The following is a 15,716-nucleotide window of genomic DNA, read 5'->3' as shown; positions in this document are numbered from 1 at the left end:
ATTTTGGTAAGCATTCGTTTTGACTATCGATAACCTAATGACAAATCGAGTCGGTGGAGTTTCACACTTTGAAAAATAAACAATAATAGTTTGTTATTTTCCAATTGGAAAACTTAAAATATATAATTAATTTTATAGCAATTAATTGCAAAGAAATTAAGCCAACTAGTCTGTTTGTATATAAATAATTATATGCATTATACATTTTTATTAATTCTCGAAAATTATGTATGGAGTAATAGGCCTACTTAGAAAATACAATTATTGTCAAAAACTTTGTCATTATCGATGGTGGCAGCAAAGAGATCAACTGCAGTTATTTTACGTAATTTTGAGCTTGTCCATGCTTCCGCGATCAATGGAATATGGTAACAAGGCTACTGCTACATTGGATCCACTAAAGTCCAATTACTTTTAATAACAAATGGAAATAGTCACAAGAGCTATAACGGAAGTGTGTGGTACCTTTTAAGCCGAAATTTAAAAGAAAAGTGGAAAATGGAACACGGATAGCAACATTTTCGTTAGTTGAAAAGTGTTTCGTAAACGGATCGGTCATTTGTCGACACATGTTGTTGACTGAGAGTAGACTACATGACCGCTGCAGCGGTCTGCACGGCCGCTCGTTTTGCTTGTCTCTTTAAGTCTTTAGCATCCTGTGCTTTCTTTGCGTTGTCAACAAAACTCTAAAATAAAAAGAGAGCAGAAATCAACATTAAAAAGAGATAGATTATTGGAAATTTATTTTTAAATTGCCACACAATGGTGTTTCCCTTACCATGAGATTTTTGCTCATGAAATACGGCTTGGAGATGCCGTCATTTCGTTCACAGTCTTCGCAGAAACAGAGGAACAGCGTGTCAATCGCCATCTAGGAAAAATAAACCATTGAGAAAGTCATTGTCAAACTCAATCCAAACTGTTATTCAATTCCATACTTCACATAACAACATTTCTAGAACATTACCTCATAAACTGACAGAAAGATGTGGCTGAGAAGAAAGGCAAAAATGGCGGCCAGTGTGAGCGGTACAAACTCGTAGTGTATGTCCGGCTTGTCCTGTAAAACATAAACAATTTCAACATCATGTTAATTTTGTCCTTCATTAAACTCTGCAGCCCTTGAAGAGTTTCGAAATGTTGAAATTTGTCGATAGAGACTCGGTGCTTATTGATTGACACTTGTGTTATATTTTGTTTATGAAATGGCAAAACACAGTTTTAAAATGACTGTAGAAAATATTGTGCACATATGATAGCCTTGTACACACTGCTTCCTTTTGTGCATGTATTCAATCTTGGTGTCTCTGTCATGCTCTTGAAATACTGAATTACCTTGAAGAACTGCATACCAATGACAACAACCACGGCGACAACGACTGCCTTGCCGAGAAGAAGAACGAAATCACCCACGGAGTTGATGGCAGCGACACGCAATACGTTAGCAACGAGCAGGGAGAACGCCTTCTGTGCCGCCTTACAAAAACCATATCCGTAGATTGCTGAATGTTAATAAATATGAAACATAAAGTATACATTAATATATTGCACCATTATAGATTTCTTATTTCATGAGTTTTGGGTTCGTTTGTTAAAGTGCTAAAACACAGAGTCAACTTCGTTCCCAACGCTATCGCCCATCGTTCCCACACTTCATGCAAGTCATTTAAGGACAAGCTGTCCGGAAGATCACCCCGAAGAGCAATGGGGGCGTTTGGTGTGAGCTATTCTTAAACAGCGGCTCAAACGTTCAGTTTCTACTTCCATCTCGTTTTCAAGTAACTGGAGATGCAAGGTAGACATAAGCATTCATCAGTCTAACTCGAATGCATAAACTATTTTATAGGTTAGTTTCCAAAGTAGTCTGTGCACCTGCGAGATCTTACCGATTTCAATGTATGCGTTCCTGTTGATGAAGCGGAGAACTTTCTCGAAGAGCCAAAGGCAACACTGTAGGCATTTAATTATGTAGGCCACTATGTCACTCTGTGAGTGACGGAGTCTGTTAGAAAAAGAAAAAAAGGGATACAAATATGGGATGTTCTTCAACATCTTTAAGAAGAGAAGTTATGATAATTATACTTCTTCAGGAAGAAAATAGTGGCAAAAGAAATTTAAATGTTCAAAAACAACGGTTGTTAGTTATAAAACTCTGGAAATTGTATCTCTAGTTTAAAACCGCCACCTTTATGCAAAGATACTGTGACAACATTATTCAGCGTGTACAGTTTACATAATGATAATTATAAAGATATACATTTTCTACTTTTTCTTTTAGAAAAGTATTTCAACTTTCGAAACTCCATTTTGTTAACAAACAAAGGAGGAGCCACAACTATATCATACCTTGATTGAATGTAGCCCAGGATAATACGAGCCATCATGACAACAGCGATGATGAAAGATCCAAATGCTAAAGATCCAATATGATATCTGCCAATAATAAACATATCAACGTCATCAGTGTTAAACAGTCAAATAAGGTCATACAAAACACACTAAGAATTGAGGAGATAAAGACACATCACAACACAATGTTTTGTGAAATTCTTATAGATGAAAAGTGCCCACCCCCCTTAAGTAAAAAAATAAAAAAATAAAAGCCGACAAAAAATATAAGTTTATTACGATCGATAGTACATAAACATTCTCTTTTAAAATACATGGTAAAAAGGGAGAATTGCCAATCCCCCGATTTCAAAAATTACAAGCCCTCGATAAAACAAAAAGCTAACCTGATAATTCGTTGCACTGATTTCATTATAGGCCAGTTGAGTTGACTTTTGTCACGAGCAAAGAACCAGGCTGCCACAGCGCCCGCTATGGCACATTGTTGACAGGCCAAGAGGAATTGAGATCCCCAGAGCAACCCAAAGAGATGGTACCACCACATGTACTGTATGTAAGGAGGAAGAGGACGAGTTGAACCATGGAGAACACAGAGAAAGGAGTGCCATTGTCATGGTTCATTATATAGGTAAGTAAGATTTTATCATAGTGTAGTTGTGGATCCTAGTTGTGATTGACAATAACTAAATTCACATCTGGCGTGGACAAGACATGTTTGAAGACATGCAATGTGTCAAATCGCACTGTAGTACCATAAGTACATTCCTGAATACCGTTGTAACTGTAAGTAAGTACTGCTTCAACAATAAGCTTGACCCCGCAACAATGGACACAACTCGATCCCATGTCAAGGAATAACAATAGGACATTCCACGGGTCATTGGTCTGCTTCGTAGGAACGTTGGGTGCGTTCGTTTAGCTTCCCTGGGTCGACCCCGGTGTGTGGCGTTTTTTTTTTCCAGGACGAACGTGGGTAATTCTCTGCACACGTTCGTCCTGGAAAAAGAAAACGCCACACACCGGGGTCGACCCGGGGAAGCTAATCGAACGCACCCACTGTTGCTCTTTGCGTTCAAATCCATTCAGCGCAACTGTGTTAGAATCCAGTTTCCCTGTGAACAACTTTTCAGTTTTGCGTTGTATTAAACACTAAAACCTTCTTTTATTTATTTAATAGTGTTCAAACAATTCGTTGGCAGTTGGAATAATGTCATACGAAGGTTTATACTAATTAATGTTTACCCTTCATTTTGATGTTATTTTTTGTCTTTCAATGACAACTTCTGTATTTACCCAATCAAAATGACCAACGAACCGATTTTTACAAGAAATCAACAGTCAAAAGAATCTGAAAACAGAATTCAGTTAAAAGTTCACCGGGGCAAGTTGATCCGACTTGTAAGTAGCGTATCCAGTTTCTTTGTCGAGTTCAGGATGACCGGCAGTGACGAGATACAGGTATACGAAGCCCCAATAGGCAATCAAAACAGCTAGGGCTAGGAGGGTCTGTATAAATAAGAGAAAAACAAGTTTTTAATATTGTCATGAAAATTACAACAAAATGCTGGACAATTTTTGCTCTTCGCATTTTCCAACAAAAACTTTGAACGCATAATTTTGTTTAGGCTTACTTTGAGACTTGTTTTGTCATGATTGATCTGTTTTGTCATGAACAATCGTGGTGTATGTTTACAAGTGTAAACAAAAATAAATAACAACTAAATCAAAATAATATGCAATATAATAATTTCACATTTTTTTTATTGTTTCGCCTTACTCAAACTAATGTTTAGCATAAAAACTTACTTGGTTACAATCAATGGAGAGCTGTTGATAGTATAAAACATAGTTCAAAACTGCTCTCTCTGAAGTAACGTAGCTTTCGAGAACGAAATTTGTCCACGAAAATATTTGAATTTGATTTCGAGACCTAAGAATTAGGTATTGATGTACCGAAATCAAGCATCTGAAAGCACACGACTTTGTGATACAAGGGTGTTTTTCTTCCATTATTATATCGCGACTTCGACGATCATTATTGAGTTCAAACTTTCACATTTTGTTATTTTGTTAATTATGTGAGATATATTAAGTGAGACGACTGGCCTTTGACAATTACCTAAGGTGTCCCGTGTCTCTAAAAGATAACAAACATAGGGTGCGTTCGTTTAGCTTCCCTGGGTCGACCCCGTCGTGTGGCGTTTTTTTTCCAGGACGAACGTGTGCAGATAATTACCCACGTTCGTCCTGGAAAAAAACCCCGCCACCCATAATGTAGTGACTTACCCATACTGGTTGAAGGAGAAGGAATGGCATAGATGCTACCGCCCTGCCTGCCTCCTTGAATAGCGCCACCACTAGGGCAATCCGTTTGCGCATGACGAGGAGAACCAAGAGAAGAATGACCTGGAAATTCAATCCAGTCATTACAAATGATTTAAACTTATAGATAAAGGTTACGCTGGTGGGTTTGAGACCAGGGGCCAATTTCATGAAGCTGCTTAAGCAAAAAATTTGCTTAAGCACGAAAATAGCTCGCTTATTTTACACATGTTACTGGCAAAAATTTCCTGCCATATACATTGCTTATGACTAGTATTAAGCTGTTGTTTACTTAGCATTACAATTGAGTGGAGTCTTGGCCGGTAATCTGACTTTACTAAGCAATGAAATTTTTGCTTAAGCAAAAATTTTTGCTTAAGCAACAAATTTTGCTTAAGCAGCTCTATGAAATTGGGCCCAGGGCCGATTCATCAAGGCTGTGTAAGCACAAAAATTGCTAAGCATAGAAAAGATTTGCTTGACAGAAACAGGTAGCCAGCCCAAATTAAGGTTTATTTAGTTGTGACTGCATTGGTGCCCATGTCAGATGCAACTGTGTCCGCCATGCAATACTGTCCGCTCCGGAAAATTTTGCATATGCAATCGTGTCCGGGGCTATGCAAAAACCGTACATGTACGTGCTGCGCACGTAAGCGAGCGTGTATGCACTGAACCTACAGACATGCAGCATGAATATTCGCGTATTTAACGATGGCAGCGAATACCCAACGGCCGAACATTTCACACGTAATTCATGACATGCACTTACAGCTTTTATATACCGTCGACCAATGGCGTTAAATTTACTGCAAGGTCGGTTTTGCACGGGGCGGACACAACTGCATATGCAAATGTGTCCGGGCGGACACAATTGCATTATGTAGCAGCGTCCGGGCGGACAAGATTGCATATGCAAAACCGTCCGGCGGACAGTTATGTATATGCAATAACGTCCTCCGGATAGTATTTCATAGAGGACATAGTTGCATGCGACACCTATTCAATTTTTGCTTTGCAAAGAAATTTGTCAAGCAGTATTTTCTTCTAAACGGCTTTTTTACGATGGGCCTTGAATTGTTCGAATTCACTGGATAAAACTGTTGTGAACTACAGACAACACTACAGTAAACTACATACACAAATCCAGTAACCCTTACCGTCACTCCACTAGCTACCCCCGCATAAATCAGCATGGTTTTCACTGTATGTTCTTGTTCATCTTTAGTAGCTTTGAAAGATAAGAAAAACAACAACAAGTTTATACATTAAGTTTTCATTGCTGGTAACTGGTGTCCCACTCAATTTTTTATGACCAAAGAAATTGTCAAGCAGTATTTTCTGCTTATTTTTAAAGATTTATGAAATTGGGCACTGCACGTTGAGTCAATTAACCAAAATAGGATGTTGGTGAAACTAGTCTGGTGCCGTATTGTTACAGTCAGTATTTTGCTATTTTATTATACAGGAACAATACAACCAGCACTGACTCCAACCTCCAATATTTCAAACTTACGATCCGATGGCAGATATGTCTGTAGTATAGCGTTCTCAAGCCACCATAGGTACCACAGATATCCTGATCCCCCAAGACTTCCTACTATGAAACCACATACTACCGTCCATATAAGAACCCCGGCAAAGAATCGTAGCAGGACTAGCACCACCAAGGATAGACCTGTTTTGTCAAGTAAACAAGAAACAAAGGTGTTCAAGAAGTAGTATTTCTTTATTTTTTTATAAGATTAACTCATTCACACCGTGGTTGCAATAAACATACAATTCGTACAATTTAAAATAATTTTTATCATTAAAATGCTCATCAAACAGGAAACCAATATTACATCAATTAAAGTTTTCTTTAAACCAATGTTTGGAACTCTTTTGACCAATATTATACAAAGTTTCTTCAGTGATACTTATTTCCAATGTATATCTTTCGTCAGTCATTGAAATGGCTAGCTTCCCACCTTTGGTTGCCCCGATGTTTTATCAGAATACAATTGCTAAAAGTTATTGCATTATTGAAAACAAAAGCGATACTAAAGAACACTTGTTGCATTTGCTCTAGAAATGCAGTTATTTTAAGAAAAACTTAAATAAAAGGTTACTAGATCACTAAATAGGAGTAAAGTCCTCTACATTTTCATTTTTACCGAAAGAAATTGCACAAAGGTAGAGTATCTCACGCCAAGAGTTCTCAACGTCAGTGGCCGCTCTCTGGTGGCAAAAAGTTAAGGAAAGTTTATAATTGTCTGATAGAAGTTATAATTCAAATTTTGATATTCTTTTATTTTCATGCATTCAGTAGTTTATGAGAACATCTGTTGTTAATTTCATAATGCATTCGATGTGGCCCACTTTATATTACAAGAGGGGGTTACCGCGGGAAGGATATTGTCCTAACAATAATCAAAACAAAAAGGAATGAATCTAAACCGTAATTAATGACAATTTAATAGTGGAGTGGTTTATCAGGCCAGGAATTTCATCTTTGGGAGAGCTATTGCGTTATTATGTATAAGAACTATAGAGGGCGCACTATGGAGAGAGCGCATTTTGAAAAGGGCACTTCCATTGGAAAATCTGAAAGTCAATGGGAAACTTTTAAAGGGCACCAAGGCCAAGGGAAGGGCTGAGTTTTCAAAATATCTACGACATGTAATCAAACTAAATGTTAATCGAAGTGACTTACCTTTAGCCAGTCTGTATCAATCATGGAGGATGCAATGCTTATAGCTGCAGATGGAATGCAGCGATTCAAGATTGGGACACTGTGGACAAATCATCAAAATAATATACCTTTATAGCGGATGATTGAAAGATAAACACCCACAATAACCCCCTTGTATTTCACATGCTGCATACATCGTTGGATAAGAGTATTGATAGTCTGGTACTTCAAAATCATCCTGTGCATCTTTCATCTTTGCATTGTTGTGTAGTTTCTTTAGAACACAGAAATTTAACCTTTGTTCAATGTTGCTCGTACTTTTGACCGCATGAGGGCGCTTTCAACTTGAAATTTCTTTGCATCACAACATATTTATCTTTTTTTGACTGCCTTTTCTTGTTTTCTTGTATCAATGGCAAAATGAACAAGTACGAAGAAGACGAGAGTTCATTTTACTTGTTTCGATCACATGGTTCATACTTCAAACTGAATCTTAAGATTTTCTTAAAACTGACACTTAGAAGTAAGGGTAATTAAAAAATATATAAAATGACAAGGTTTTAAGTCCATTGTATTACCTGGCAAGAACAGGTGTATTTGGGCATGGTGCATTATCTCCTTGCTCTGCCGTATCATAATCATCTATTGTGACGTTGTATTCACACAGGAAGATGGAGCGATTCCTTGCTAGTTCGATGACGTCACTCATGAAGAGGAGCGTAGTTTCAGGGCATGCTGAGACGCAAATTGTTTTCCCCGGTTTGAGTGGATTTTTGATGGCATCCGAGTTGAACATGAACACGAAGCTGAGGGGTAAGGTACACATGCTTTTAATTTTAAAACCGACTCACACAAAACTTCACATAACATTTGGTCTAGGACTCCATATTTAGCACCAATAATACAAACTTCCTTTGCTGCAATTTATTTGATGGCATTCTGATATATATCTCGGTTAAGCACCAAAAGGGTTGCTGCGACTGTTGCTGGTTGCGGCTGCGCAGTAGGTAGGGGCTTAGCACATTCTTTGCTAGAGGACTTTCATTTTTGTGCAAATACTCGTGTGACGTCATGTTTTCAGGACGGACAAAATTTTGTACCATCTATGTACATCACAAGAACGTCTACCTAAAAAAAAGAAGAGTCGGTATACTTCCGTGCACGTTCGTGTTGTTAATGAGGATAACATTCTTACGGTTTGTCAGTAAGGTCTGTCCCGGAGAGCCGAACCCCGTCAATGTGCTGGTTTTGTCGGCCACAAACGTTCCCGAAGCTATCGGCACCAAAGATAAGCCGTTCTGGTTGGCCATCGCGGATTGACACCACAGCTACATAACCCTAATAGTGGTCAAAAAGAGGTGTTTCAATTCACCCATAATAGTGGTCAAAAAGAGGTGTTTCAATTCAATTCAATATTGATTCATATCACACTTCTCGAAATAAGACATACAAAATATGTGGATTTTATAGATACTAATTATCTGAGGATGGGTGGGCAAAAGGGGGTACTGCACATATGAGGCTATGTGAGCAAGCCTCCTATACTCACCATTCCAACCCAGAACAGGAGGAAGATAATGAGACAAATGACGTCACGACAGCTACGGTCGGCAAGGGGTCCATCAAAACCATCTTCAACGTCAACGTCATCAGTCTGGTTAGAGAGTTATATGGGTAGAAAACAGTAATGACGTGAAAACGTGTCAAAGAAACAAAAAGCTATATGTACGTGATGGAATATCATAGAACAATATCTACAGAAAAACTATAATTTTAACGATTACACAAACTGTTGAAAGTCCGTTAAATAGTCCGACTGACCTCAGCTGGCCTTTCTCCGTTGCGTTCATCAATAGATATCGCCATGGCGGTATTTTAACTTCCCTGTACACGGCCCTCCTGAGAAGGACCGGTAAACTGGAAATAAGAGATTACACGACGGCCGCTAGGGGGCCCTTCCCAATTTGCAACTATCTTTTGATGAGGTGCCTGCCACTCGAATGTGGAATGTAGCCAGTAGCCTACACGATGTGTGATGTTTGTTGCCGATTTTTGGCACTCGCGTGCGTTGAAAATAGAACACACGCCCCACGTTTTGGAAACAGTCAAACAAACGTACGTAGTTGTGAGCGTATTTTAAATTGTGACGTCAGAAGTGACGTAACAAGACCAAACCAACGCCCCACTGAGGTAAATGAAGGCCTATCATTGGCTGAGAGTAGTGCGCGGAGCGTACAAGCGTGCACGTTTTCATTGTTTGATCTCAGCCAATGCGAGAGGTCTATTTTTGCAATTATTGCGTCACAAAGCTTTTGCTGCTGCCGACTACTACAAAGTTTGTGTCAAAAAAACCCACAAAAAAATACAAATTTCATCTTAAGGCCAGTGGACACTTTCGGTAAACAGTAATGTCAAAGGCCCACACTTCGTGTGTCACAACTTTAAAAAATAACAAATCTGTGAAAATTTAGGCTCAATCGGTCATCGGAGTCGGGAGAAAATAACGAGAAAACCCACCCTTATTGTTTTCGCGCGTTTCGCCGTGTCATGACATGTGTTTAAAATAAATCACTAGTTCTCGATATCGAGAATCGATATTGTTTTAATGTTTTTTCAAAAAGTATAGCATTTCATGGAATAAGATTTCAAGAGAAGTCTTTCACCAGTACCTTCTGTAAACCCTGTAAGTTATTTGTAAATCTGTAAACTTAAAAAAAAAAAATATGTACCAAAAAAGTGTCCAATGGCTTTAAAAAAAACTTCTTATGGCCAAAACTCTGGAAGACCCCTTTATTCTCAATACGAAAACACCGCCAGTGACGTCATATTAAGAAAGGTGTGAAACTAATATTGGGCGTCTTCCTTTCAGGGATGTTAAGTAACTTATGTTGTTTTGTGCATAATTAGTTGGGCACCTTAAATCATTCTCTTAGTGACGTCAACATAATTTCAGTGATCAAACTATTCTCCACCTTTACCTTGAATGGTTTCACCCGGTTGTCACCACTGCAACATCCCATAATGGTTTCTTGTCTCTAGGCACGTGACATTATTGTGCTGGACCTAATGACAAATGAAAATACATAAGTACGCTCAGAAATTGTCAACAATGCTATTGATGATAAGGGCAATTTGAACACGCATCGTTTGCTGCAGTTCTCATCAACGAGGTTAAAAAACACAACCAGACTGTAAAGAGCACCACGTCACTTTAACCAACCAGACAGGAGCGTCCCCACCCTGCCTTGGAAAATGTCATTATGTATCTTTAGCCAAATAGGTAGAGGTTGGAGTGCCTACACCCTTAATCAGAAAATGTCGCTATGTCTATTTAGCCCAAGAGGTAGAGGTTCCCCCACCGTGTCTCAGACTGTGTCACTACGCCCTGCTATAGCCACAACGTTCTGCCAATTTGATGCCATCAATGAGCATGAATTTCGGAAATATTGGTCTGTCCATAGTAGGCCCCTATCTAACATCTATACTATAATAATTACTATAGATCACCATCCTACTTGTAGCCACTTTGGAAGCTTGTTGCCGGTTTTGCAAAATGTTTTTGTCTGATATAACACATTGTACTTGTTTTGCATTTATCGACTGATTGGTTCAGCCTGCTGATGTTTTGTTACATAGTGTCTGTGGACAATAAAAACACCTGCTAGATTCTTATTAATAATAGTGATTATTAATCATACTTATTAGGAGAAATCAAACGAGTGAAATTTACTGAAACTCTTACTTTTAGATCTAAATTATTTTTCTGAAAAGCGTCTGTTTTGGAAGAGAGTGACTTTGGCCTTAATGTTGAGAGTGTTTAAGCAAAAACATAAAGTGATACCAGATAAAAATCACCAGACATTATCTATGTTATATTGCAAATGGTCTCATGCTTAGTTTTGCTTATTGTTGTTGCTAAATTGTCATGCATTTTGGAATCGAGAAATCAGTAAACCAAACCAAAACCATCTTCATAATTTTCGAAGGTTATTTTCACAAAAATTCACAGACTGTTTCTGCAGTGTTGGCTCAGTGATAGAAAGGTAGGCCAATTTGTTAATACAAATTTGTTTGTAATTTCATTCAATACCAGCGGTGCTTTATGGCTGTTATTTCTCTAGAATGATGCCTTTTGGAAATTAATGGAAGCATTAATGCATGTTATAAGCAAACAGAACGATACACATTTTATACGCAGTTGTTTCCTAAATCATCAGACCAAAAATGTGCCTCTTGTATATCTATGGCTGTGTGAACATTCGGTAAAACATAATACGTGAAGGAAATCGATGGGGCGTGAGCCAAGTTGACATGGAAACGACATTATATATTTCTATAATTATTTATTAATTGTGTATTTAAAGCAACCACGAGAGCTAATACAACGGAATGCTAATTTTACTGTTTTAACTTCAGAACCAAGCACTACCAAGCCAGAGGGTCTGTTTAACAACCCTTACAAAAAAGAATAACAACCCACCACTTTCGGTAACATTTAGGTCAGCTTCGCTGTTTATAAGAAATAATAATAGTTCACATATATAGCGCCATACCCATCGAAATTACAATGCCCCATGGCGCTTACATAAAAACATTGAAAACAAAACCTACAGATACGCACATTAACAGCAAGGAACACCCATTTTTTGTTAAATCAGCAAAAATTACAAGCAAAAAATCACAAGTAATTATATTACAAAGCTTGAGCTTACCCCCTCTACGCCAAATATTGAGTCAAACACGGTGTCGCATGCAATTATGTCCCCTTTGCAATACTATCCGGAGGACATTATTGCATATGCAATAATGCCCGCCGGATGGTTTTGCATATGCAATCGTGTCCGCCCGGACGCTGCTGCATAATGCAATTGTGTCCGCCCGGACACATTTTCATATGCAGTTGTGTCCGCCCCGTTCAAAACCGACCTTGCAGTAAATTAAACGCCCTTGGTCGACTATCAGGAGGACATTATTGCATATGCAGTTGGACACCGTGTCGCATGCAATTATGTCCTCTATGCAATACTATCCAGAGGACTATCCAGAGGACAAAAAATCAAACACTTTCGATCTTGGCTGTGCTCCGTGGTCATAATGGGTTGATGTGGCTGGCAGCTGAATGCGCCCTTCGCAATTTAGCTCTAGCTGCGAGTAAGGACGATTAGCCCCCAAATTATTATTACTGCGTATTAAATAATGTCCGCTGCATAATGCAATTGTGTCCGCCCGGACACATCTGCACATGCAGTTGTGTCTGCCCCGTGCAAAGCCGTCCCTGCAGTAAATTAAACGCCCTTGGTCGACGGAACACGTTCGCCATTTTTTTAAAGCTATAAATAAGTGCATGTCATGAATAACATGTGAAAAGTTCGGCCGTTGGGTATTCGCTGCAATCGTTAAATACGCGAATATTCGTGCTGCATATACGTTGGTCCAGTGCATGCACGCTCGCTTACGCACGCACATACATGTACACAGTCATGTACATGTCAGCCGGACGGTTTTTGCATAGCCCCGGACACGATTGCATATGCAAAAGTGTCCGGAGCGGACAGTATTGCATGGCGGACACAATTGCATCTGACACCGGCCACAACAATGCAAACTTAATGCCATTTTTTTTGGGCGTACAGTCTATGTTGGGCCGGCCCAGACCACAAGTAAAAGCAGTATGAAGTCCTCTTTAAGTTTACGGTTCCCCAACTCCCCGTGGCGAAGCCGTGCATTATTATTTTCTTATATTGTAGGTGGGGCGGGGGTCAAGCGGAGGCCATACTTTAATATATCGAACCCCATGCATTGTTGTCAATCTCATATGGGGGGGGGGGCGTGGGTTGCAAGAGGGCACAGGGCAATGGTGCCGAGTTCGGTTTACTCCTACCTAATAACTCTTCTGCCTACAAGTCCAACATTTGACAATGCCAGCGATAACTTAGAATGGTTTTAAATAAATCATGGTTTATGGCAACTTTGTTATTTCATTACAGTCACCTCCCCCCCCCCCCATTCCTGTGGATCACCAGTTGTAATAGCTTTCTTAAGTGGCTACTGGGCTTACCCGTGTCGTTATTAAACGCAGAAATTGTAGGTTGGTTATTATAGTGCCGTGTTACATAGATAGATAGGCTTGTATAGGCTTTAAAATCTAGTGGCGTAACATGAAGGGGCGTGACAGCCCCCCCCCCCCGCTCAGAACCCTTTCACCAACATGAGGTTAACCAAAATAATTAAAATAATTACAACAAATTTGCGCAAAACTTAATGGAACAGTTCGATACGCAAAATAACTCTCGAGGAGAGTACTTTTGGTATGCTTTTACCGCCACTGTGGACTCTAAATAAACCACACAATTTAATAATAATAATAATTAATAATAGTAAAAATTTATAGAGCGCCATATCCATCGAAAACAATGCTCCATGGCGCTAATACAGAGAAACATTAAAAATTTAGATAATCAGCAAAAACAACAAGATATAAAAATAAGTTCAAAATCAAGCGAAAAATGACAAGCAATTAAAGAAATTAACAATAAACAATGGAAAGGTATAAAATATACAATAGTATGCACAATTTAAAACATTTTGCGTTGTTCTGAGACAAAAAGGGATGAAAACTCACCTGAAGTCTTCAGTGCGTGTAACATTAAACCTACAGCTCAATACAGCGCACTATGAACTCCAATCTCCAAGCTAGCTGTCTCAAAAGAGTAGAGCTAGCTGGAGATCTTCATGTCCGCGTGTTGTGTGAGCGTACATTTTCCCCGTATCTAGGTGGTGCGCGCGCGTTCGGTTATGGTAACAGTAACGACAACCTTGTTCTCATAGATTTGCATGCATTTAAAGTACAGTTCTCTATCAAGGGGAATGAAATGCAACAACGAGAGAATTGGGTCCAATCTCTTGCCAATAATTCCCTTGTGACGTCACTAAGGGTATGTTTTGTTTAGCTTGGCGCGATTTGCGTTCCAAGCACAGATGAAAGGTGTTTGCCTCGTCTACGAAAAGGCAGCACCGTAGCGTCGTGTCTACGAAAGAAGGTTACATGGCATTAGGGATATTTGCGACCTTTTCCCTGGCTCACCGAAAGTACAACTTTTTGCCACAGCAGAAACGCTCTTTTACAATTGTATAAAAGTTTTTACTAGAAAAAGTAAAAAAAAAAAATGTTTTTCATTTTCATACAATGACTAAATTATAAACGAATGACAGAAAATCACGAACAAATTTGTACAGACACTCATTTTCATTGAAATACATTTTTTGACAGGTACATCATTTTCGGGCACATGACGATTTTACATTGTAATTTTATAAAGCAGACTGATATATACCTCCCTAGATAAAAATCACTGTGTTTGTATTGTTTGTCAGACCCATTTTAAGACACGATTTTGCGACGAGACTTTCATGCACGGTCTTTCGTTGACCTTGACCACCTTCTTGAACCCAAGGTTTACATTGTTCCTGATTATTGATTAAGTAAGCATTCTCATGGAATTGATGTCTCAAGAAAGGCCTAGAAAAAACCCCATATTACCTGTTGTTGATCGTTCTGGTTGTGACAACACTTTTAGTCGTCGACTTCCATTGGGATGTCCATCAAAATAGACAAAATCTGGTTCAAATGTTTCGCAATCACCAAACAGACAGACCACCCTCTGACTGGCAAGCAATGGTAAACTCAGAGTCGAATGTTGGTATAATATCCAATGCTAATGTGGTATAGCATTCCCCGCTCCTGCCAGGGAACCGAATTATACATGAGTGTATACACTCAACAAGTTATGTGTATGTACGCTTGCTACGTGGGGTATCATGGCGTAGAGCGTCAGCGTTGCTATGGTTACATTTTCAGGAAATTGTAATTGCAATGAGGATTATGTTCGTTTATCGTACACCAATTCCAATGGTATTATTATCAACCAGTCACAGTTCAGTCGCTGTCGTCAATTTTGCTCGAAGCAACACCTGTTAATAATGTCCTCATATGGACCACAGTTCGTGTATTGGTATAGAGTGGCTGTAAATGTATCGATGGTAGTCCTGGCAACCTGGTCTTTTTAATATTAATAAAAATGAACATTGCTTTTAAAGGAACGTTACAGAATTTGTATAGAGTGGCTGTAAATGCAACAGAATTGGAAATAAACAAAAATCGTGAAACCACAGATTTACATAAAACTTAGAATTCGATTCATTTCTAAATTCCACATCTAACATGCTCTTTGCATTATGTTTGAATTCCAAGCTTGACATGTTTAGCTTGATCACCTTAATAGTTCGAAGCGGTTGACTGGTTTATTCTCTCATCTCTTGCATTATGAATGTTTTGGAATCATGTTTCATATGGAACTAATAACATTATTGAAGA

General features: G+C 38.8%; 1 protein-coding gene and 1 long non-coding RNA gene across 4 annotated transcripts; one reads left to right on the top strand and one right to left on the bottom strand.

The window, feature by feature from the left end:
* Positions 1–546: 546 nt before the first annotated feature.
* On the bottom strand, positions 547–15,588 carry LOC139952222 (choline transporter-like protein 1). Of its 3 annotated transcripts, none has more exons than XM_071951284.1 (18): positions 14,883–15,588; positions 10,321–10,405; positions 8,892–8,996; positions 8,538–8,680; positions 7,921–8,148; positions 7,364–7,442; positions 6,825–6,888; positions 6,185–6,346; positions 5,829–5,899; positions 4,636–4,755; positions 3,727–3,855; positions 2,736–2,896; positions 2,347–2,433; positions 1,887–2,002; positions 1,336–1,502; positions 968–1,060; positions 779–871; positions 547–686 (listed from the first exon to the last, which is right to left on the bottom strand). In XM_071951284.1, the coding sequence occupies exons 2-18, from the start codon at positions 10,360–10,362 to the stop codon at positions 591–593; spliced, it is 1,956 nt and encodes a 651-aa protein (XP_071807385.1). In that variant the 5' UTR covers positions 10,363–10,405; positions 14,883–15,588; the 3' UTR covers positions 547–590. The 3 variants fall into 3 exon arrangements, with proteins under 3 accessions (XP_071807385.1, XP_071807384.1, XP_071807383.1); XM_071951283.1 differs by lacking the exon at positions 14,883–15,588 and adding an exon at positions 13,965–14,123; XM_071951282.1 differs by lacking the exons at positions 10,321–10,405; positions 14,883–15,588 and adding an exon at positions 9,164–9,421.
* On the top strand, positions 2,844–6,347 carry LOC139952226 (uncharacterized). Its single transcript, XR_011787876.1, has 2 exons — positions 2,844–2,977; positions 6,137–6,347. It is a non-coding gene; the product is annotated as an uncharacterized lncRNA (long non-coding RNA).
* Positions 15,589–15,716: the final 128 nt, after the last annotated feature.

The sequence above is a fragment of the Asterias amurensis genome, chromosome 20, assembly GCF_032118995.1.
Source record: "Asterias amurensis chromosome 20, ASM3211899v1".
In the NCBI taxonomy this organism is placed as follows: domain Eukaryota; kingdom Metazoa; phylum Echinodermata; class Asteroidea; order Forcipulatida; family Asteriidae; genus Asterias; species Asterias amurensis.
Note: the sequence above shows the minus strand (reverse complement) of the source record. Positions and strands in the feature narration are given on the sequence as shown.

Excerpts from the sequence above, each read along its gene's own strand:
- LOC139952222 (XM_071951282.1), bottom strand. The coding sequence starts at position 9,208 with ATGGCGATATCTATTGATGAACGCAACGGAGAAAGGCCAGCTGAG. Across the intron at positions 4,756-5,828 it reads GGGTAGCTAGTGGAGTGACG|GTCATTCTTCTCTTGGTTCT; the intron begins GTAAGGGTTACT and ends TTGAATTTCCAG. Across the intron at positions 2,003-2,346 it reads CTGGGCTACATTCAATCAAG|ACTCCGTCACTCACAGAGTG; the intron begins GTATGATATAGT and ends TTTTTCTAACAG.